This window comes from Salvia splendens, chromosome 2, assembly GCF_004379255.2.
Source record: "Salvia splendens isolate huo1 chromosome 2, SspV2, whole genome shotgun sequence".
In the NCBI taxonomy this organism is placed as follows: Eukaryota; Viridiplantae; Streptophyta; class Magnoliopsida; order Lamiales; family Lamiaceae; genus Salvia; species Salvia splendens.
The window spans coordinates 34,602,756-34,624,911 of record NC_056033.1 but is presented as its reverse complement, the minus strand read 5'-3'; the positions used below and the strand labels follow the sequence as shown (position 1 = coordinate 34,624,911).

At 38.9% G+C, this 22,156-nt stretch overlaps 2 protein-coding genes across 3 annotated transcripts; both read left to right on the top strand.

The window, feature by feature from the left end:
* Nucleotides 1-2,363: 2,363 nt before the first annotated feature.
* On the top strand, nt 2,364-6,099 carry LOC121792370 (calcium-dependent protein kinase 1-like). The gene is made up of 8 exons (XM_042190283.1): nt 2,364-2,582; nt 2,763-3,642; nt 3,986-4,129; nt 4,217-4,369; nt 4,799-4,914; nt 5,035-5,202; nt 5,373-5,597; nt 5,697-6,099. The coding sequence occupies exons 2-8, from the start codon at nt 2,853-2,855 to the stop codon at nt 5,823-5,825; spliced, it is 1,725 nt and encodes a 574-aa protein (XP_042046217.1). The 5' UTR covers nt 2,364-2,582; nt 2,763-2,852; the 3' UTR covers nt 5,826-6,099.
* Nucleotides 6,100-10,612: 4,513 nt separating this feature from the next.
* Nucleotides 10,613-18,465, top strand: LOC121792369 (nuclear pore complex protein NUP1-like). 2 transcript variants are annotated; one of them, XM_042190280.1, is made up of 9 exons: nt 10,613-11,076; nt 11,791-11,864; nt 12,963-13,078; nt 13,665-13,863; nt 13,974-14,276; nt 14,353-14,451; nt 14,530-15,222; nt 16,095-16,507; nt 16,590-18,465. In XM_042190280.1, the coding sequence occupies exons 1-9, from the start codon at nt 10,779-10,781 to the stop codon at nt 18,139-18,141; spliced, it is 3,747 nt and encodes a 1,248-aa protein (XP_042046214.1). In that variant the 5' UTR covers nt 10,613-10,778; the 3' UTR covers nt 18,142-18,465. The 2 variants fall into 2 exon arrangements, with proteins under 2 accessions (XP_042046214.1, XP_042046215.1); XM_042190281.1 differs by having other exon boundaries at nt 10,938-11,076; nt 12,971-13,078.
* The last annotated feature ends 3,691 nt before the right edge of the window (nt 18,466-22,156 follow it).

The following is a 22,156-nucleotide window of genomic DNA, read 5'->3' as shown; positions in this document are numbered from 1 at the left end:
AATGCATTAAAACTCGTGCCGAATCCAAAGTTCATAGTCTTTAGGGAGGGATGAAGTATAATTGATAAGGTTATAATTAATGACTAAAGAAAAGTAACGCCAGCCACCAAAGTTGGAGTAATTTTTTTATAATCATTGCAGCAAAAAAGGCGATTCTGTCGCCTTGATGGCCCCCACACTCCGACCTGACATCATGTGAGGGGATTAAATCAGAATACGCAGTAGCCCGTTAAGAGAGAGACCTTAACCCACTGACTGCCAGAAGCCATCTCCCAAAGCCTCAATAGAGAAGAATCTACAAGTCGGCCCAAGTGAAATGACACTATTTTTGTGCATATTTTTCTATTGTTGTTTTCATCTATCATCCCTCACTAATCTCATTACTACTATGATTTCATCATTTATGTTTTATAATATACTAGTATATTAATATATCTAGAAAATAAATTTGTTAAGATCTCCACGTTATAGGACAAATTAATGTACGCTTTCACGTATACTAGTAATTTTGAATCTTATTAATATTTTTCCAATTGAGTTATTACAGCACAAATGAACACTAATGGATCAATAAGAATTTGAATAATGTAGAAATAAGTCAAACAACAATTCATGAAATATTTTTTCCGGACATAGTACATTTTTTATATTTTCAAATTGGCCGAATTTGAAGGCCGTTATCCATCGAAACATGGTTACATATCTTGCAGTCAGTAAACGAATCCCACTGATTACATTGTGAACGAATTAATTTCATTTTTGCCCGCAGGGCATAACTCAGTTGGCAACGGAGGGGCAGATCTTGCTGCAATAAGTCTAGGTTCTGTTGAATATTTTGGTGATGGACTTTCATTTGGGCTGGTTTTTTACTTTGGCCTGGGTGATGCTGAATTGGGCTTGGCCCAAAACTAAAACCTACCACTCCAGATCCTTCCACGTGTACTCCCACCCGGATCATGGCTCTCAGCCGTTGGATTGTGATGTGTGCTTGTTATGTGAGAGGTGAGTCATTTCCTTTCCTCATTATTCACTCTCTCTCGAAAACTCTAAGCTCTCTCTTCTTCTCTCTTTCTGCTTTCTTCTCCGACGGTTCTTCGGCGGTTTCTTTGTGATCTTGTACGGTTGAAAGTGCAGTAGATCCTGCTACAGTGCCAGAGAAGGCAACCACTTCGGTTGCTGAAGTGTTGGTGAAAACTAGGGTTTCGTGTGTGAGTGTTTACGTGTGAGTGTGTTCTCGGAGGTGATAGATCTGGTGTTGTGGAGTCTGTTGGTGCTGGAATCTGGAGTGTGAGGTCAATAACTGGTAGATTCGGTTGTGCTCCCTTGGATCTGAGTTCTTGAGAATAGGCTTGTGCTATCGGCGGGTGTCTGAGCCGAAGAATTAATTTCTTCTGTGGTTACTACATGTTTTGTGTTTACTTGTGTGACTGTTTCGGATCCGAGAGGATCTATTCCTTGTGTTACTAACACCGGTGTTAAGTGTGCAGGCAGAAGAACATGAGCTTGAAGAGGATCTCAATCTTGTGTAATAGATAGATTCTTATTCTGTATTCAAGTTTATTGTAATCTTGAATTGTGTAAAATCAGTCGCATGGTTAGAGTTTGACTGAGCTCTCTAATGAAGAACAAAGAGGTCTTGGTAATTAGTGAATCCGATTTTAGTCTGATCCCTACAGAATTGTGGTGAAGCAAACCATATCCCACATCGGAGAATGGACAAGAGTTGCAAGTATATAAATGGCTACCCCAACTTCATTAGTATGAGGCCTTTTGGGGAGTACCCCTACTCCCCAAGAGCAAAACCGTGAGGGCTTTGCCCATAGCAGACAATATCATACTAATGTGGAGTTCGGGTGTGCACCACCGATACCCAACAGGTTCAAATCTCACTGATGTAGTTGCTTCCATCTCTCAGGCACAAATGTGAGACTTCCATCTCTCAGGCACAAATGTGAGACCTTGGGAAATGAGCTTATAGCAGTCAGTGGGTTAAGGCCTCCCTCTTAACGGGCTATTGCGTACCCTGATTTAACTCCCTCTTAACGGGCTATTACGTACCCTGATTTAACTCCCTCACATCATGTCGGGCGGAGTGTTTTTTTTTTCCTGCAATGATTACATTGGACGAGACCTATTTTAGTAACCACAAAAACTATCAAATCCAGTATTTAGGATATAAATGAACACAAAAAAGGTAAGAATCTTATGAAAATTTATCTCTCTGTAACATGTAAAAAGACCCCTCCTCTCTAACGGAAAATGGTACTACTCCACAAAAGAAGAAGTAAAAGACGCAGTTGACATTACGGCAAAAACAGACTGGCATGATGGTAATAAAAAACGCGTTTTTGGGAGAGGTGGTCTGGTCGTAATTGGCCTAAAATACAATTCTCATAATCTAATCTTAGTGGAGGACTGGATGAAACATCGGATTCATCAAGGTCCCAACTTTTTTTTCCTAGTTTGACCCTTGATTTTGCAGTGAGTTGCTGTTGAAGAAAGAGCCATGCTCACTTTGCAAATCCTTTTGATGGGCCTTTCCCTTTAGCAGACTTTCGGCTTTTCCTTTGACTTTTTCCCAGGTTTGATGTTCGTATTCAAGATCTGTGGCCGTTGAATCGGTTGTTTACTTGCTTTGATGTATTGTTTTAATTATTCAGTGCGTCTTCTTGTTTTTGTTGCTAGCTTGATTTTGATTATGGTACTTTGGCAAGTTGGAGTGGAAATAGGAATTCTCTGACAGTCGTACTTTTGATCTTCAGGTAGATCTTGAAATTCACTTTGGCATATAGCATTTAAAGTTGTAACGGTCATATTTGAGCAAGTGAATTGGTAGATTTGTAGTTGGAGAGATGGGGAACACTTGTGTTGGACCGGGCATAGTGAAAAATAATTTCATCCAATCCGTTTCCGCCGCTATGTGGCGGACCCCGGCCCCGGGGAGTAATGACCCTTCTGTCAATGGGGGGAGTGTCAAGAGCGAGGCTCAAGTGGAGCCGGAGTCCCCAGTGCCGGTTCAAAGCACGCCACCGGAGCAAGTGACGATGCCAAAGCCTGAGCCGAAGCCGAAGCAGGATGAGAAGGCGAATGCCAAGAAGCCTATGAAGAGGAATACCAGTGCAGGGCTTAGGACTGACTCTGTTTTACAGAGGAAAACTGGGAATTTGAAGGAGTTTTTCACAATGGGGAAGAAGTTAGGGCAGGGGCAGTTTGGGACGACGTTCCTCTGCGTGGAGAAGGCTACGGGGACGCAATATGCTTGCAAGTCTATTGCTAAGAGGAAGTTGCTGACTGATGAGGATGTCGAGGATGTTAGAAGGGAGATTCAGATAATGCACCATCTGGCTGGGCACCCGAATGTTATATCCATCAAGGGGGCATACGAGGATGCTATTGCGGTTCATGTTGTCATGGAGTTGTGCGCCGGGGGTGAGCTTTTTGATAGGATAATACAACGTGGGCATTATTCCGAAAGGAAGGCAGCTGAGCTTACAAGGACGATTGTTGGTGTGGTGGAAGCTTGTCATTCCTTGGGTGTGATGCATCGTGACCTTAAGCCGGAGAATTTCCTTCTTGTTGATCAGAAGGAGGATTCGATTCTTAAAACAATTGATTTTGGATTATCTATGTTTTTCAAGCCAGGTAGTGTATTTAAGTAGTTTTTGCAGTTTAAATTTTGATAATTCTGTCCGAAGCAAATCCATATTAAGTCTGTGTGTGTGTGTGTTAATCTTTAGTGATGAGAAGTTAGTATTTGCTCCATGCTTTATGCTACAACTAAAACCCAGGTCTGTGGAAATTTATACATGAATAGGTAAATCTTAAATTGTACTCTATTTTGTAACATATAAATTTATTTTCTTTGCGGCTTTTTTACAAGAAACTGTGAGAACTTCAGAAGGAATTCGGGTTCTACCCTGTGCAAAATTTAGCTTTGTTACCTTCTGTTTGGTGAACTGAGGAGGTGGCGGTTATATGTTTTCAGGAGAGAAGTTTCACGATGTGGTAGGCAGTCCATATTACGTTGCACCTGAAGTTCTTAGAAAGCATTATGGTCCTGAAGCTGACGTTTGGAGTGCTGGAGTGATCGTTTACATTTTGCTCAGTGGAGTCCCTCCGTTTTGGGCTGGTAGAACCGCCAACACTCTTCATTAATATTGAACTATGCCTCACTGTTCCTCCAAAGGTTTTAATTTTTCATTTTGCATGATGTCAGAAAATGAGCAAGGTATATTTGAGCAAGTCTTGCATGGCGATCTTGACTTCACATCGGACCCTTGGCCGAGTATCTCTGATGATGCAAAAGATTTGGTTAGGAGAATGCTTATTCGAGATCCCAAACGGCGTTTAACTGCCCATGAAGTCCTCTGTAAGTATTTATCATGGAATTTATGAAGTTAAACTTTTTTACATGACATGCCTGGCAGATTTTCAATTTAAGTGCCATATATATGGCTTTTGATGATATTTGTATTGAAAATTTAGGGACTTACTATATAATCGACTACCGTTGTTGAACATCCTCACTGTAGCCCTACTCAACTTAAATAAATGACAGGCATAGGAATGTGATAGCTAGAATGAAACACTTTATGGTAAAATTGAGTTAAACTCATTTTACATAATAACAAATTTAAGGAAATCTAAGTTCAGATTAGTTCTATTGTCATTCTTATTACAATCTATCAATTTAATCAATTTATTATTCCATAACCATTTGACCTAGGCATGATCTTATATTTTTGATATTTGCCTTGCCCGAGTTTATGTACTGCTCTGCTCTTAAAATTTTTGTCAGGCCACCCTTGGGTACAAGTGGATGGCGTGGCGCCCGACAAGCCTCTCGACTCTGCAGTTCTAAGTCGCTTGAAACAATTTTCTGCAATGAACCGGCTCAAGAAAATGGCCCTTAGAGTAAGTCCCTCGGTTTTCAATCTCTATATGGATCTATTAATGTGGATCCTTATAATTTAAAGGTTCAACTTTTCCTGCTGCTTCATCTCTCTCTGACAGAAATCACATATTTTTGTGCAGGTGATTGCAGAGTCCATGTCTGAAGACGAAATCGCTGGGCTAAAAGAGTTGTTCAAGATGATAGACACAGATAATAGCGGTCAAATAACTTTCGAAGAGCTCAAAGCTGGACTGAACAGAGTTGGTGCCAACCTAAAGGAGTCCGAGATTTACGATCTCATGCAAGCAGTAATTATCCGAATCATCAGATACCTCTTTTCTAGTTATACTACATAAATTTTTATGTATTTAAGCTATATCATCCTAACAAATGCCCCCGTTGATATTTCTTCGATCATTTTGATTTGGGAATTGGGTTTCTTGAACTGAATTTCTGATTTGAGTCTCCAAATCTACAGGCTGATGTTGACAACAGTGGGACAATCGATTATGGGGAGTTCATAGCTGCAACGTTGCATCTAAACAAGATCGAGAAGCAGGATCACCTATTTGCTGCGTTCCAGTATTTTGATAAAGACGGGAGCGGCTACATCACCCACGACGAGCTTCAACAAGCTTGTCTAGAGTTTGGCCTTGACGACACCCGCCTTGAAGAAATGATCCAAGAAGTCGATCAAGACAATGTGAGTCCACACTTTTGATTATTCATTTCAGTATTATATATAAATGTATTCAACTTGGAAGCCATCGAGATCTGAACTGGTGTTGCGTCTCCTTTTCAGGATGGTCGTATCGATTACAACGAGTTTGTGACGATGATGCAAAAGGGGCATCCGATCGGCGGTGGTGGTAAACGAGGCCTTGAGAACAGCTTCAGCATAAATTTTAGAGAGGCGCTAAAACTTACATAGAGATTTTTTTTCCCTTCATTTATTTCATTATCATATCATCTTTTCCCTCTTTGGACGAGACAAATTGGGTTTCTTGGCATATGTTTTAACTTTTTCTAGGATTTGAACATTTGTCTCTATCTTGTATACTGTACTTTGCTAAGTGCATGAAGATGATAGGCAAGCTTCAAACTCTTCTTCTGCAGAAGGGCACTACCATTATGAGATGTTTGGTTGGTGCTTCTACACGGGCGTTTTTGCCAACATTTTGTCAATGCATCTCTCTCTCTATGTATACATTACATCAAACATACAACACGAGAAATCATCAAACAACTAACAAAATTTTACATTTCACAGCAAAATAATTACTTTGAAATTTTCTCGTGGGATAGGTTGAAGAAACTTAAGGGAAACACATAAACTAGACAATGAAAAAATGAACTTTTGAACTTTGAATTTTCGAAAACTACTACATCCTCAAGAACAAGGTTGGACATGAATCACATGATATATAGTACTACTAGTATTAATGACAAAAGTTTATTTTTAAATTCATATATGTTACTGTGTATTTTTTTATGGAAGTACTATATTTACGCTTAGTACACAATTTTACTGATTTACAACTTCAATTAAATTTGAGATCAGAACTATAACTTTATGTCACTGTAATCTATAGTTTGTGGATTTATGTACTTGATAAATGTGTTTGCATGTTCATTGGTTGTGTTTATATCAAATAATTGAAAAATAATAATGTAATAAAAATATATATGCTTCGTGTTCAGTACCGTGTCCATAAGAATGAGTAGTATTTTATACTTGTACACATAATGGTCCAAAAATACTTTGAAAGATTACTTATCGGAGAAATATTTTTTTTATTTAACTAACATACTATCAATTAGATGTAGATTGCGCCTACCGTTAGTGTGTTAGTGATATACCTGCGCTTAAACGTGGTCAATTAAATGGGTCTAAGACCTATCCATAGTGATTGGACTTACAAAGAAGTCTGATTCACCGGGTAAGAGTAACAGTAGTTCAAATAAATACTTGTCACGCTTTGACTGGGGACATATTCTAAGAATTGTATAAAAAGCAGGTTAAAATGTTTACTAATATATGGATCTTTGTAATAAAATGTGAGATGAATAAGTCAGTGGAATGCGAGGTCTATTAGAGCATCAGCAACGGCGGCCGTCCCGGCGGACGTCCGACCGGCGTGCTGGAAGTCAGTGCGGGACGTCCGCCATTAGGCAGCAGGGAGGCAGACACGGACGTGCGTTGCGGACACCGAAGTTCCGTGGCATTCCGGGGATGTCCATCATGACGTCCGCTATTGCGGTGCCACGACGGACGTCCCGATTTTTAATTTTTAATTTTTTTAAAAAAAACTCTATATATACGGCTCGTTGAACTTCATTTCATTCGCACTACTTGTTTTAATGAGTTTCTCTCTCTCTACTTTCATTTCTTTTGAAGATAAATGGAACACCACGATAGTGATTCCCCTGCCACGAGCGAGTCACAAACGCCGACTTTTCCGTTAGAGTTGGGGGAAATGCCGGCGGAAGTGCACCGATGTCCGGGATGATGCCCGGAATGGCGCCGATGATGCCCTAACCGCAAATGGCGTGGCCGCGGGGATGATGTCTGGGTACTACAATATGTACCCCCTTGGTGTGGGATGATGCCCCAAATGCCCGGGATGAGTGCCGCGATGACGGGGATGATGCCATAAATGCCCGGGATGATGATGCCTGGGATGATGCAGAGCATGCCTGCCGCTGCGGGGGAGCAGACAGGCTGGCAGGGGTCCCCCAATCACCTGGGGACAATGTCTATCGCCCCTACATGGATTTATTGTCTAGTGATTCTCCCACTGAGATGCCACCAGCGGCAGGGAGGACTCGAAGGCAAGGGAGAGGAAAGGGCACTACTCCGCGTGCGGGAAACGAGGGTGGGGCGGGGGCCGAGGGGGAGGGAGAGGGAGAGGAAGCCGGAGGGAGAAAGAGGACCATCTGGAGCATAGGGGAGTGCGTCGAGCTAGCGAAGGCCTAGATCAGTGTAGTCGAGGATCCCTACGTCGAGGCTAACCAGCATATCGACAGAATGTGGTGGCACATTAGCCAAAGCTACCTCCAATTCAAACCTCCAAGTGGGAAGCCTCACGATGGAGAGCAATGCCGAAAACAGTGGGAGCTGCTAAGGAGGCAGCTCAGCCGATTTGCCGGCATCTACCAAAACAACCTCCGCACGGCAACCAGCGGCATGTCAGCCGATGATGTGAAGCTTTTGTCTCACCAGCAGTTCCCCGACAGTGAATTGGGTTTCAGGGAATTTAAATATTGGGAGGTCTATCTTGTGGTGCAGACTTCCGCAAAGTTTAGTTCGGGTGTTGAAGTTGGCTGGCCGAAGCGGACGAAGATCAACGCCTCCAGGGAGTACAGCAGTAGTGCCGGTTCCCACGAACTCCCTGAGGCCGAGGCAAAGTTCCCCACCCCTTAATCGTCTTCCCGCCGCCATCGCCCGGTTGGGCAAAAGACCGCGATGGGATGGCTAGGGGAAGCGCCAGCGGGTCCGCCGAGGTCCAATCAGCAACTCCTTCCCAGATCGATCCCGAGCTCCCCTCACTCGCCCGCATACAGCAACATGAGACACTGATACACACCATGGAGAAGTGGTATGCAGCGACTGACCCCCAATACAAGTTGATGCTGAAGGATGTCATCGACAGTATGCGGCTCGATTTGGGGATGCCACCCCTGCCAGACGGGACTGGCGGCGGGGACGGCGAGGAGTGAGACGGGGGCTGTATTCGTCGAAGCTTTAGGTTGTTTTTTTTAACTATGTGTTTTTATAATAATTATGTATGTTTTTTGTTTTAAATAGAGTGGTTGCATTTTCTCCCTATTCGTGTCGAAATTTTAATTCCGTAAATTGTTTAATTCCGTAAATTGTTTAATTTGGTGAATTTGTGATTTTTTATTATTGTGGATGTCCGTCGGAATGTCCGCCATTGTGCAATGGGATGTCCTTATGACATGACAGAAGGTGTTTTTGGGAAGTCCGTCGGGATCCGCCGGGACATCCGTCCCACTGTGGATGCTCTTACTAAAAGTAGTAAAAAGTAAGGGCGACGAGTATTGATGGACAGACTGAAAAAGAAAACTAGTGACAAGTAATGACAGACTAAGAAAGTACTATTTAATTGGAAAAATGCATAGATTCAGTCCTCCATGTTCATCATTAGTAAATACTACAGATCATTCTTCGGAGACACGAGAGAAAGTGACCCAGATGGAGTTACGAACATCATCGTCATGCTCCAAAGGAGATACTTCCATCGTTCACCAATACAAGACCAAGTTTGACCGGACACACGTTTTAAGAAATGTAATAGAAAGTGACCGTAAAAGGTTAGTGGAAGGCGGGTCCTACTTTTATATAGTATTAGTTTTATAGTGAAGGTGTGAGTGAAAAAAAGTTAGTGGAATGTGAGTTTCATTACCAAAAGTAGTAAAAAATCAAATGAGACATTTATTGATGGATGAGTCGTCGTCGACTGCATATTAGTTTGATATTGTTCGCTTTGGGCGGCACCAAGCCCGCACGAATTTGTTTGTGGGTCACCATCAAAAGGCTTCAAATTAATTAAGGTTGGACATGAATTGTATACACCTTTCAACTTCCCTCTATTCTCCGATATGGTATGGGTTTATAAGAGCATTAGCAATGGTGACATATCTCCTGAGCCCATCTAAGAGCCTATCTCTATTTTTCCTGCCACGTTAGCGGGCCCATCTCAGAGCCTATATCCATGCAATGAGAGCCCATCCCAGAGCCTATCTCAGAGCGTATCTCATTTCCACATCATCACTATTTTATTTCACTTTTAATTGTTGGTGTAAATTAAAGACAACATAATATACGACAAAAAACATATTTCATTTTAAAAACTAAATAAAACATAAATGTCTAAATAATATAAATAAAATTACATAATAAATTCATTCTTCGATGTATTACAGTATTGGAAAACAGAATATAACGAGAAGCGAATGGGTTGCTTTCGCCGACGTTGGAATCGCAATTCGAAATGGGAGTGAAATTAAAAGACATTTATAGTGAGAAAAAAATATGAAGTAGAGAAGGATGTGGATGTGTGAAATGAAGGGAAGGAGATTGAGGTATTCATAATAGGAGAAGAAATTAAAAAATTAATAAAAAAAAATATGAAAATCGGCTCCGCCATCGGCCCAAGCCTCCGCAATGGAGTCCCATTGCAGGGCCGATGCGGAGCCGATATGCCATCGGCTGGGGTGATTGATCGGGCTTGGAGCAGAGGCGTTTGGGAAGGACGATTGGCTCCCTCCCCGGAGGCGATCAGGTGGCCGATCGGCGATCGGCCACCACTGCGGATGCTCTAACCCAATAAATTGATTTGAAGAGAGAAGCGAATGAGGTATAGAAAATAACATGATATAAAATATAGTATGATGGATTGATTAGACCATAATATCTGAATAATAGTTTTGAAAAAGTATATTATTGCGATTATACTTGGATTGATTAGACTATTAATATTTGAATAATAGTAGTATTAAATAATTGAAAAAGGATACTATCATAATATTATTATTATTCGTGAGATTCAGTGGGATATTCTCGTTTGAAATTTGAATCTTTATTGGAGTAAAATTGGACAGCGAAATCAAAGTTAGCATCTAAGTATCAAACCAAGGAGTACATTTTATTCGATCTTTATTGGAGTAAAATTGGACAGCGAAATCAAAGTTAGCATCCAAGTATCAAACCAAGGAGTACATTTTATTCGGTGCCCATTATTTTTTTTTTGGTTTTTTTTTTCTTATATCGAGCATCGTTTTCTCTGTCCACCCCCAAAATAAAACCCTAGCTTTCGGCCCCCTCTTCTCTCCGAACGCTAAATATCAAAATCGGACGAGAATGTCAACGGCGGAAGAAGGCGGAGCAACGGCTAATGCTAACACATCTTCTTACGGCGGTGGAGGAGCCGGAGGAAAGCTACGGAAGAAGCCTTTTCGCCGACAGGCGACGCCGTACGACCGCCCTCCCACCGACCTTCGTGTTAGCAGCACTAATAGCAGCGATAGCAGCAGCTGGTTGACAAAGCTGGTCGTAGAGCCCGCCTCTAAACTCATATCATATGGTGCGGACCGCTTCTTCGGTTCTATCTTTCGTAGACGCCTCCCTCCGCCTCCTCTTCCTCTTCGTCAGCCACCAGGTAATTTGCTCATTTTGGTTTCTCAGAATCTGTAATTGCTGGCCTTTTTAGGTTTCATTGGTCAAATTTGTCAATTTTGTGCTACTTATTTTATTTTCTTTCAGTTTACTCATATTTTAAAAGTATATATTGATTGTTCATATCATTTGGACATCAAATTCCGGAAAATGTTCCAAATTTGGCATCGAATTGTGTATTTGTTTTTGTATCAATGCTGTAAACGGGTTTATTGGCTGGATTATTTTGTGTGTTTAAGCCTGTTTATTTTGTTCACATGATTAATTTTTGTACTGAAAATTTGTTCTTTGAACCAGCCTCCAGCTTGTAATTGTGCCTTTTCTCGTTTCCTTCTTGTTTGTGTGCTAACATAATGTGTAAAGCTGTATATAGATTATAGAGTAGCATTCTCACAAGATTGTGTGCCTTTATGGTCCTCTGTCGAGTTCATTTATGGACTTCATTGTAGTTGTTACTCTTTTGTAATGTTCATTTTTTGTATTTACGGTTTACTGTGCTAGCTCACAGTTTCCTGTTGCAATAGCTAACATGATATTGGTTGTTCATATTAATTGGAATTATGGTATTCGGAGAGGGATATTAGTTTTTCCATATAAATTGAAGATATGGTATTTCACACTTTATCTGTTTTCTGATGCACTAGGCGACCAGTTCTTTGAATTATTTCTTAACATACTTTGTCTTATGATTTAACAGAGTCAGAAGCTCAAGATGGTTTAGCAGAGTCAAATACCCAAGATGGTGACATGTATAAAGGGATTGATCTTAATGTAAGATTTTTCTTGAATTTTATTCTCCCTGGATTTATTTTATCTTGTGCAAATATATGTTTTGAGTCACTCCTTTAAGTTGATAACTATTGGGAAATGTATTGTTTTACTTTATATATACCTACTAGCAGTGTTGTTAGGGTCGCGGGTCGGTTCGGGGTGCTGAGGCTTGACCCCGGGTCGAGGGGCGCTGGGGCGAGGGACCCACGAATCGGGGCGCAAAATTATTTATTATTTATATATTAGTAATAATAATGATTAAATACAATTCACTAATATATAAATACATATACTTACATAACCGGAAAAAAAAATTTCAATCTTTACATTGGGTAGAGCGATTCGTTTCTCTGTAAAGAGAGAGGAAGCTGAAATCTTTTCTTTTTATTAGTATTTTAATACTATGAAGTCCTTTTGATAAAACCTAGGCACCCACCACTGCCTCTTTTTTTACCTCTAATCATTCAACTTTTTACTTTTCCACTTTTCTATAATATTAATTTATTATTACAGCCAACTTTTCATCTTTCCTCAAAATGAATTAATTATAAAATTCATTTTAATTATCAAAACAAGTAAATAGACTATAATTCCTTCAATAATTATTTTCTACCCAATGTAAAGATTGAAATTTAATTTTTTTTCCTTCCTGTTATGTAAGTATAAGTATTTATATATTAGTGAATTATATTTAATCATTATTATTACTAATATATAAATAATTTTACGCCCCGATTCGTGGGTCCCTTGCCCCAGCGCCCCATCGCCCTGCGACCCGGGGTCCAGCCTCAGCGCCCCGGACCGACCCGCGACCCTAACAACACTGAGGCTGACAAAGTTCCACAAGTTTACATACATTTCCATTCAACTTCTGGAAAATAACCACTACAGTTTTGTTGATAGGTTCAAGTTCAATCTTTTTAACATCACATCTGTGCCTCTAATGTGAGGTGTTTACATAATACTAGTGCCTGGCACCTTGTCAAATTCAACAGTATTTTCCATTTTGAATGGATGCGGTTGTGGTATATTCTATCTGATGCTATTGTCTTTGAAAATGTCCAACAATTGATTGGTACTTTTGCTTCTTCGTTGAAGAGTCATAGAGATTACCGAGAGCCAGGAAGTGGGCAGTGCATCCAGCCAATAAATAGTTCTAGCAGCAACGGAGTCACTGAGCTTGAGCATTTGTTGAAGCAAAAGACCTTCACAAGGTAATGTTTTTGGGAGGGATTTCCTGGTTTCTGCTTCAACAAGTTGAATGTTTTGATACAGGATCTTTCTATTTCAGTAAGTTTGTAACAGGTGTTTATTGTATTATCTGCCAAGCTACTCTTTCAGGATATGCTCGTGCATGCTTGTTTTCACTCTTCATAAATCAGTAATCATGAGATATTTTCTTCTTTCAACCAATTGGTCTTATGGTTTTGTACTTTATTTGGAACTTAAATATCTTAGTATACTATTAATTTTGTGACACTATGACACCACTTTGTTCCTTGGACATCAGTTGAAGTAATTTTGGCCGTTGATATCAAGTGCTTAATGCTGTAATTGCTAAATTTGATGATTTTTTTTGTTTGTACGTTAATATGGAATACTCCTATCAATATTATTATTTTAATGTCTAACTAAGTAACTTTCATTTGGTTTGACTTGTTACTCTATTTTTCTATTGATGCTATATATTTGTATAACTGATTAATACTAGGCCTGTTTCATCAAATGTTGCACATTGTAACAGCTCAATTTGTCAGTGCCTTAATCACTTCCCATTGACTTTGTAGTTGGTTTGTGCAGATCTGAGATTGCTCATCTGGCAGAACTTTTGCAATCACGAGCTGCAGAAGTGTCTCCTGGGGATGTAAGCCGAATCAATGTAGTGTCTGCTTTAGATTCGAGCAGGCAAAAAGAATTTGCAAGCGGTGCATTGGAAGAAAACAGAACTGATGGGGTTGAATCTTCGGCTGTGATGTTTACTCCTGTTAACAATTCAAGAGTAAGTTAAATAGTGTTATACGCTGTGAGGCCCACAACACAATTTTGTTATTGTCCTCCCAATTTTGAGGAGCTGAATGAATTGAATATTCCCTATGAAAATCTCTCCAGGTGGTTGAGAGTGATATTGCTTCTACGGCTGAACTTGCTAAGGCTTACATGGGAAGTAGGCCTTCACAAGTTTCTCCATCATTGCTGGGAATGAGCAATCAACTTGGTAAGGAGAGGACAGTGTTGCGTGCTGATACACTGAATCCCTCTAGGTCACCTATTGTGTCACTCGCTAAGAGAAGTTCTGTCAGCATGAGTGCTGTAGAAAATGGTTTTATAACCCCACGATCTCAAGGCAGATCGGCTATCTACACCATGCCTCGCACCCCATACTCCAGAGTTCATCAAACTTCCACACTGAAGGTTCACCTATACTATAAATATTGTAAAATAATGCTTTCTTTCTAAGGCTCATTCCTTCATGTTTTACTCATTTCAGGGAAGCGGAATCAACAGTAGTGGTTTTGCTGGGCCATCAACATCATCGTCATCCCTTTCTCCACTGGAGAATGATGGCAATTTTGACTCGCAGCTGGGGGTAAATGCTGTGACTTATTTCTAATTTCGATGATATGATGTCTTCAGCTCTTCTCATGATACCTATTTTACTTGTCAGACCTTAAAGCGTAGAAGTTCAGCATTGGATGATGAAATCGGCTCTGTTGGTTCTATGCGCAGAATCAGACAGAAATCCAATTCATTGATATCTAGTATTCGTCACACTACTCATGGAGTGGGAGTTGGCTCTCATGCAAAGCAGAAGCCTCAAATGAATGGGGAAGAAAGGAATAAGGTCTTGAAAAATAGTGGAGAAAATGAGAATGAGAGGGTCTCAAGTACCAGTTATTTTCATGTTCCTTCAAAGTCAAAAGAAGTTGCTGCCAAAATATTGCAGCAACTTGAAAAGATCAGCCCAAAGGAAAAATTGCCAGTGTCAAAGTTAGAAGCAATGCAGGAGAACTCACCTTCAAAGTTGATCTCAAATAGGCTCCCCGGACGGGCTCTGGATAGCCTTGAGGATGTAGACTCTTCAAAGTTGAATGTCCAGGATGTTCTTAAGTCTGGGGATCAGACCAATGGCATATTGCCTGATGTTCACGAGTCTTCTCCCCTAAAGCAAGGGAAAGCAGAAGGGAATGGCCCTAATGTTTCATTTATTCCTTCTGGCAGATGGAATTCTGTTCTTAACAATGATGCTGCAGTGTCCTTGAGAACTTCTACTCCTGGCCTTGAACCTGGTGATTCTGTTGTGAAGAATGGGACATCCCAACCTCAAAAGAAGAGAGCTTTTAGGATGAGTGCAGAAGAGGTACACATCGTTTGTTTTCTGTTATATTGATGCGTAGTCATATATATAGATATATTTGTATTGCCTAAATTGGAGTTATACTCCCTCCGTTCGCGAATAGGAGTCCTGTTTTTCCATTTTGGTCCACCGCGGACATGAGTACCGGTTCATTTTTACCATAAATGGTAATAGGCTCCACATTTCACTAACTCATTCCACCCACGTTTCATTTAAAACTAATAAAACTAATATATACTCCCTCCGTCCCAAAAAATGACATTTGTGATGGCACGGGAATTAATGCATAATTGTAAAGTAAGAGAGTTGAGGAGAAGGGTAGTTGAAGCAGTGTTAGTGGATAGTGGGACCCACATTATTGCTAGTGTTTAATGAGTTGTAATGGTGGGTCATAGTGATAAAGTTGTAAATAAATTGATGTATATGAGTAATGAGTTTGGTAGAACTATCCATAAATGGAAATGTGATATTTTTATGGGACGGATGGAAAAAGGAAGGTGTCCTTATTTTTATGGGACGAAGGGAGTATTTAAGTGGGGCCCATATACCACTAACTCTTTTCCACCCACTTCTCTTAACATTTTTTAAAACTCGTGCCGGAAAGAAATGGAACTCCTATTCGCAGACAGAGGGAGTATTTGTCAGTGTCCACATTATTTAACAGTACTAAAGCTGGTGTAGTATATTCTGTTTTCTGATGTTTGTAACCTTAGGCTCTATTCATGGCTGAATTGCTGTACACATTAGTATATTATCTGATTTTTACATCTTTCAACCAAATACCAATTGGTGCAATAAGTAGCTAATTTTATAGTTCTCTCTTATATATCCATTGTGGATCTTGCTAATGTTATCATTGTGGGGGCATTTTCTAGGACACCTTGGAGCTTCCTGATGTAGAGTGCAATGGCCTTGCTTCTAGACCTCTATCTGAGAATAAAGGCCTTTTTGAGAACTTTCATGCCAAAACTGCTGGAGAATCCCAAACCACTTTTCAGTCTAAAGATAAGTCCTCTATGGGCTTTCTTAATTCAAGGAGTACAAGCGAACTTACCTCTGGTGCAGTCACATTTGGAAAAGGGACTAGTGTCATTGACATCCCTGCATCAGAAGGAGAAAGAGCTGCTTCACAGTCTCAAATCGTTACTTCATTGGTTCCTGCATTTGATAAACCTAAGGAAGGAAATAGTTCTCATTTGTTCAGTTTCAGCTCTAAAGCTACTGATAATTCTCCTTCACTGCCTTCTGAATCTACGAAAAGGGCTAAATCTCCTGACAGATCCAGAAGGTTAGTTGTTTTGTATGATTTACGTCAGATGTTGAGGTTTTAAAAAAAAATCACGATCTTAATGTTTTAATTGCATGTACAGCTTTGCCAATAATTCAACATTGATTGGCTCTCAAGTCAAAACTGGGAATTCAGAGACAGGAGTTCATATGAAGCCTGTAAAAGAGGTTGATACTATTGGAAATTGTGGTGATGGTTCTTCTGTAGCATTAAATGGGCCATCTGTTTCAAGATCTTCTCCTGTATCATTTCCTGCAGCTTCTTTTAGTGATATGCATCAGACATCCACGGGTAGTGCTCCCTTGTTGACCTCTTCGACCAGCACTACTAACGTTCTTCCCACTGGCAGCAGTACCAGCACAACAGTCCCCTCTAGTGGCAGCATTTTTGGAGAAGCAGTGAAATCTTCAAGTTCAGGTGGACCTCTTTTCAAATTTGGTTCCTCCATAGATCCGCCATCTATAGTGTCAGCAGCACCAACAGCTAGCATCTCAGAAAGAGCAGATCAGAGAGCGGAAGTTGACACAAACCTAAGTTCTGGCAGCTCTAGTAGCATTTTCAAGCTTAGTTCTTCATTCAGTAATTCAACTGGAAACAGTCTTCAGAGTTCCCTCTTTGCTAGTGCCACTAAATCTCCAGTTTTTGGTGCCGGTACCATCATGCAATGCACATCAGCTGTGTCCGCTCCGTCTGCATCAGTTCCAGCACTTAATATGAATGTCGGCTCTTCTCTTGGTTCAATGCCCACTCCAAGCATCAGTTTTGGTTTTTGTTCTCCGACTTCCACATCAGACACCACCTCTCTTGTCCCTGCTGGTGGGACAACATCGAGTTTATTCAAATTTGGTGCAACTCCGGCTGCTGTTACAGAAGGATCTGCTGTTAGCTCCAGTGCTGCAACTCCTAGTGCATTCAGTTTTGGTTTAAGTTCATCTTCTCCGACCACAACTGTTTGTTCAAGCAGTGGTCCCACTACATCAGTATTTGGTTTTGGTGGCACCTCAGTTTCTTCTGCAACAATTAATACAAATAGCTCTTTCAACAGTAGCACATCTGGTGTATTCAGTTTTGGTGAGAAATCTTCATTTTCCTCATCTACAGCTAACTCTACTACTAGTGTGGCTTCTAATGTGTTTGGTTCCAGTTGGCCAAGCCAAAAATCTCCACTATTTGGTTCTCCATTCTCTTCTGCATCTCCGTCATCGGGATTTTCCTTCTCTGCTTCTGCAAATGCTGCACCAGCCGGTGCTGCATCATCGGGCCCCATTTCCTCATTCACTACTGCATCTGCTTCCCCATCTCAGCCTGTATTTGGTGGTGGTTTTACAGCCTCTCCTGGGAATAATGATCAGATGAATGCAGAAGACAGCATGGCTGAGGATCCAGTGCCATCATCTTCACCTACCCCTGTATTTGGTCAAGCATCTGTTTCCCCTGTCCCTCCTACCTTTGCGTTTGGATCGGCTGCCCCATCACAAAACAGTCCGTTCATGTTCAGCAGCCAGCAAAATCAAGTTCCTCTACAGAGTCCTTCATTCCAGGCATCAGGCAGCTTCTCATTGGGCAGCACGGGAGGTGACAAGTCAGGTCGAAGGATTGTGAAAGTTAATAGAAGCAAGAATAGGAAAAAGTGAAGATGTACAATGGGGTATTAATGTGCGTTGAGCCAGAAGAAGTGAAGATGTACAACGGGGACACGCCTGTTGGCGTGAGGTTAGTGGTTTGAATTTCTTTAAATACTGAGTCAATACAATGAGGCGATCAGCTGCTCTTTGCAAGGCTGCTTTATAGTAGTAGTATTTTTTTTGTTCTTCTTGGCAGTTTAGCAAAATTTTGATAGGCAATTTTGGAAAGTTTGTGTCAATGTGAAGATGGATTCCGTTGTACTAATAGTGGTGGTAAATTGACAACTATTGAAAATATTTATATTCAATTAAATGTAGTTGACAATATCTATATTTACGTGTGTCAAAAAGGCATACATATGTCAACTATATTTAGTTGACATACGTATGTGTACGTAGGTTGTTGACATAGTTGTTTGTTATCTTAAGATTGTTATCTTAAGATTGTTATGAATAATCATATCCTAAGTAAAATTTGAATATGTTATATGTTTGCTATTCCATGTGTCTTAAGATAGTGTAGTTCGATATGTTAGATTTTCGTTAGGAAACATGAGGTGCCTCGTTTTAGTGCACAGACATAACATGCGTCAAAATAAATAAATCATTGCCTTAGTTTGTGTGTCATAATCAAATAATACATCATTGCAAAATTGTTATCCAATTCAGTATAAAAAACATGGTGTCCTTGGATATCTAACACGAGGTGTCATTGCAACTCCTGGTTTGCAATTTTAGTTTATATAAATATGAATTATAATTGGGATTGATTAATAATTAATTGACCGTAAACAAGTTAAGTTATTAGGTATGCCTAAATAAATTATGCTGGGGCGACTGTACTAGCGAAGGTCAATAGAATTTAATAGTATCTCATTTATCTAGAATAAAGTGTCATGATGAATGAAAATGATGTGTAATACATACATCTATTTAATTCATCCATATTCTTTTTCCCATGAGGAAGTCCGCCGTGCTTCTCACCATCTCTTTCCCTTGACAAAGTGTTAAAAAACAGAGAGGGATATACTTTTTCCCATTTTATTAGTATATACGGATAAATTTAATACACAAAATAAGAAATACAGATCCATCATACGAGAGAGCAAGCAACACGACGCTATCTATCGCTGCAGAAAAAAGTTATATTTGTAATAGAGAGATTGGTGGTACTACAAGATGTTCCAGAAATAAAGTGAGAAATACAAATTGGAAAATTGAGTGTAGTAATTAATCACAAAAGTCATTTCAAGAAAATGTCAAATACCAAGGCATTATGGGCCAGATAAATAGGTAGACAAAAAATAAAGGAATAGTGGAGTGGTCAAATTTATATAAAATTAGTCAAAAAGGCTGGTTGATTTTAGGTTCCCTTTAATGTCATCAATGGACATCAATAACACGAATCATGAGGGCCACTTAATCTTTTAGAAATAAGATGATAGCAACTTGAGATTTCTAAAATTTATAAATCTATTTAAATTTATATGCTCGACTCAGATAATTTTTTCTTCACAAGTATGTGGAAAATGTTGTCAAGGACTGATACCTAATTAAGTACTTTGCAAAATGCCCCAAAAGGCCAAAAGAATACGTTTCTCCCTCCTCCCTAAACACATTTGATGTAGCACTTTCACTAAATTTGTTAACTCATCTTCGCTTTTAAATTTCCTAGTAGCTAACGACTAGCACAACATAAGACACATTGATACTCACAAAAATTACCGATTGCCAAGTTTAAGGTTGTGGTTTAGACTCGTCACTCACTATAATGGCTATTCACCTTCATCATTTTCTGATTACTCAATCATAAATGACCATGTTTAGTTGCTAGGAAAGTAAAGTTGACAAGAAAAATGATTTCTAGGAAAATAAATTCTTGGAGTATGATTTCTAACAACTTTACTTTCCTGTGTTTAAAAAAATATTAAGATTTTAAATTTCATATTTAATTTATAATAATAATAATAATTTTAACATATATCATTATAAATGAAATGTCGCAATATTTTTTTGACATATGTCAAAGTGATAGAAAAGAAAGAATTTCTTATACACATCCGACTGATTTATCCATTTTTTTTGAATAATTAAAAAAGGATATTTCCCCATCTTTCAAGATCTTCATGTAATGAAGGAATGAACTATACAATACAATCCTAAACCCAAAAAAAGAAAAAAAGTAAAAGTTTCAATAATGAAATTTAAAATCGAATTAAAACTCTAGGCAAAGAAGCTTTTTCTTTGAGAAAACTGAAAACAAGAACTAGATTATGTTATAAGGATTCTACAAACGAATACTTATCAAAAGTATATGATCCCTTCTTGAACGGATCATACCGTAAAACAATCTACAAAAACCTTTCTCTTTCAACATTAAACAGTATTTAAATAGAAAATCTCAATTATGAGGTTTTTTAAGCATTAATCCCTGAAAATTTTAAATTCAAAATATTTAGATTGTAAGCAATAATCTAGGTACAATAGGCATGATTTAGCACCGTGAGAATAATTTAAACTTCAATTAGGGATTGATGGTCCTAACATTCATGGATCCTAACAAAAGTTTAGGAGTGAATGAAAAGCAAATCAATGACATTAGTACTATAAAATAAGCAGGGTGCAAAGTGGGAACTTTGTTTATATGTGGTGGTCGGTTTGATATTTGTATATTGCATTAGTTTGGTGTTTAAAAGAAAATAAACTTTTACATGTGGCTCACATTTGTTGCTTTGGAGGTGCATCACTTCCTCTGGATATTTGGGGTCTCATCTTAACTATTAGGTCATTGAATAACTTATTAGTGCAATAGGTCACCCCATTAGATTATTGCATTCTTCTCCAATAGTTTATGCACGCATAAACATTTTATTAAAATATGAATTTTAGGCCATGAAGAATATTAGGTATGGGCGTATGACATAGACAAGTAGGGGATAAACCAGAAAAGTTGCTAATAAATAATGTGGTAAATACACATGGAGAGAATTCTCCTACCTTTCGATACCACACACTTACTCGTAGTTCGTACAACAAAATATTATTTTAATATCATTTTAATAATGAAATAATAAAATACTTATGATGTGATAATCCCTAATAATCAATTCAATTTACTAACTAAATATATAAAAAATTATTAATTACAATGTTTCGGTTCATTTATCATCCTCTCGTGAGTACTTATTAATGTTTTCATTCAAGACGTTAAAGTCAGTATTATTAAATTTAACAAAAGAGAAGACCAAAACCTCTTTATTTGTCCACATATATATCCCCCTTTTAAAATTCTTTTAGTTCACAACAATCTGTCCTTCATCTCTGTAATTTATTAAGAACAAGTGTGCATAACATATTATGTCGATTATGTTTTTACTATTAATTTACAAGGACAAAATATAAATACTTTGGAAATAAATATTTGTTCCTTAACATTAACAATGAATCAATGATGTAGAGTGTTGAATTGTGCAAATTCCGTTGAACACCATCAAGCTTCAAAATCGGCAAACTAAGAATGTGAAATATGTCTATTGTTTTTATTAATCGATTGGATTAGTTGAAAGAGTTTATGACCAAGGCCCAAGGGTGCAGACACAAACAACAATATGGTGACAAATTTACGTAGTGTTCCCACTCAAGCCGAGGGCCTGCTCGAGGATGACCGGGCGGTTCGGGCCCCTTGTCTTGCTATAGTTTCTTAGGGTTTTTACTTTAGAACATTGGCCTCCTTTCAATATTATGCATTCAACAAGTATTATTACCTAATAAGGGGTTAGCTTTAAAATTAAGAAATAAAGGTTTTAGTTTAGAACATTGACCGGATGTAATATATGTTTCTTTCTCAAAAGTATTTTTCAGGAGTATAAGCAACAAATTAAGGCACAGATATTATGTTCACATTTTCAAAAGGATGCAGCGAATTAACCATTTTATTATCAGTTATAATAATCAAATCAAAATCCAAATTCCATTTTAGGAAGGCTTAATTCCACACTCTTCTATAGCTTAGAAGAGTAGGAAG

Coding starts and splice junctions, on each gene's coding strand:
- LOC121792369 (XM_042190280.1), top strand. CDS start 10,779: ATGTCAACGGCGGAAGAAGGCGGAGCAACGGCTAATGCTAACACATCT. Junction 13,079..13,664: donor AAGCAAAAGACCTTCACAAG/GTAATGTTTTTG, acceptor TGGTTTGTGCAG/ATCTGAGATTGCTCATCTGG. Junction 16,508..16,589: donor TCTCCTGACAGATCCAGAAG/GTTAGTTGTTTT, acceptor TTGCATGTACAG/CTTTGCCAATAATTCAACAT.
- LOC121792370 (XM_042190283.1), top strand. CDS start 2,853: ATGGGGAACACTTGTGTTGGACCGGGCATAGTGAAAAATAATTTCATC. Junction 4,130..4,216: donor AGTCCCTCCGTTTTGGGCTG/GTAGAACCGCCA, acceptor GCATGATGTCAG/AAAATGAGCAAGGTATATTT. Junction 4,370..4,798: donor AACTGCCCATGAAGTCCTCT/GTAAGTATTTAT, acceptor AATTTTTGTCAG/GCCACCCTTGGGTACAAGTG.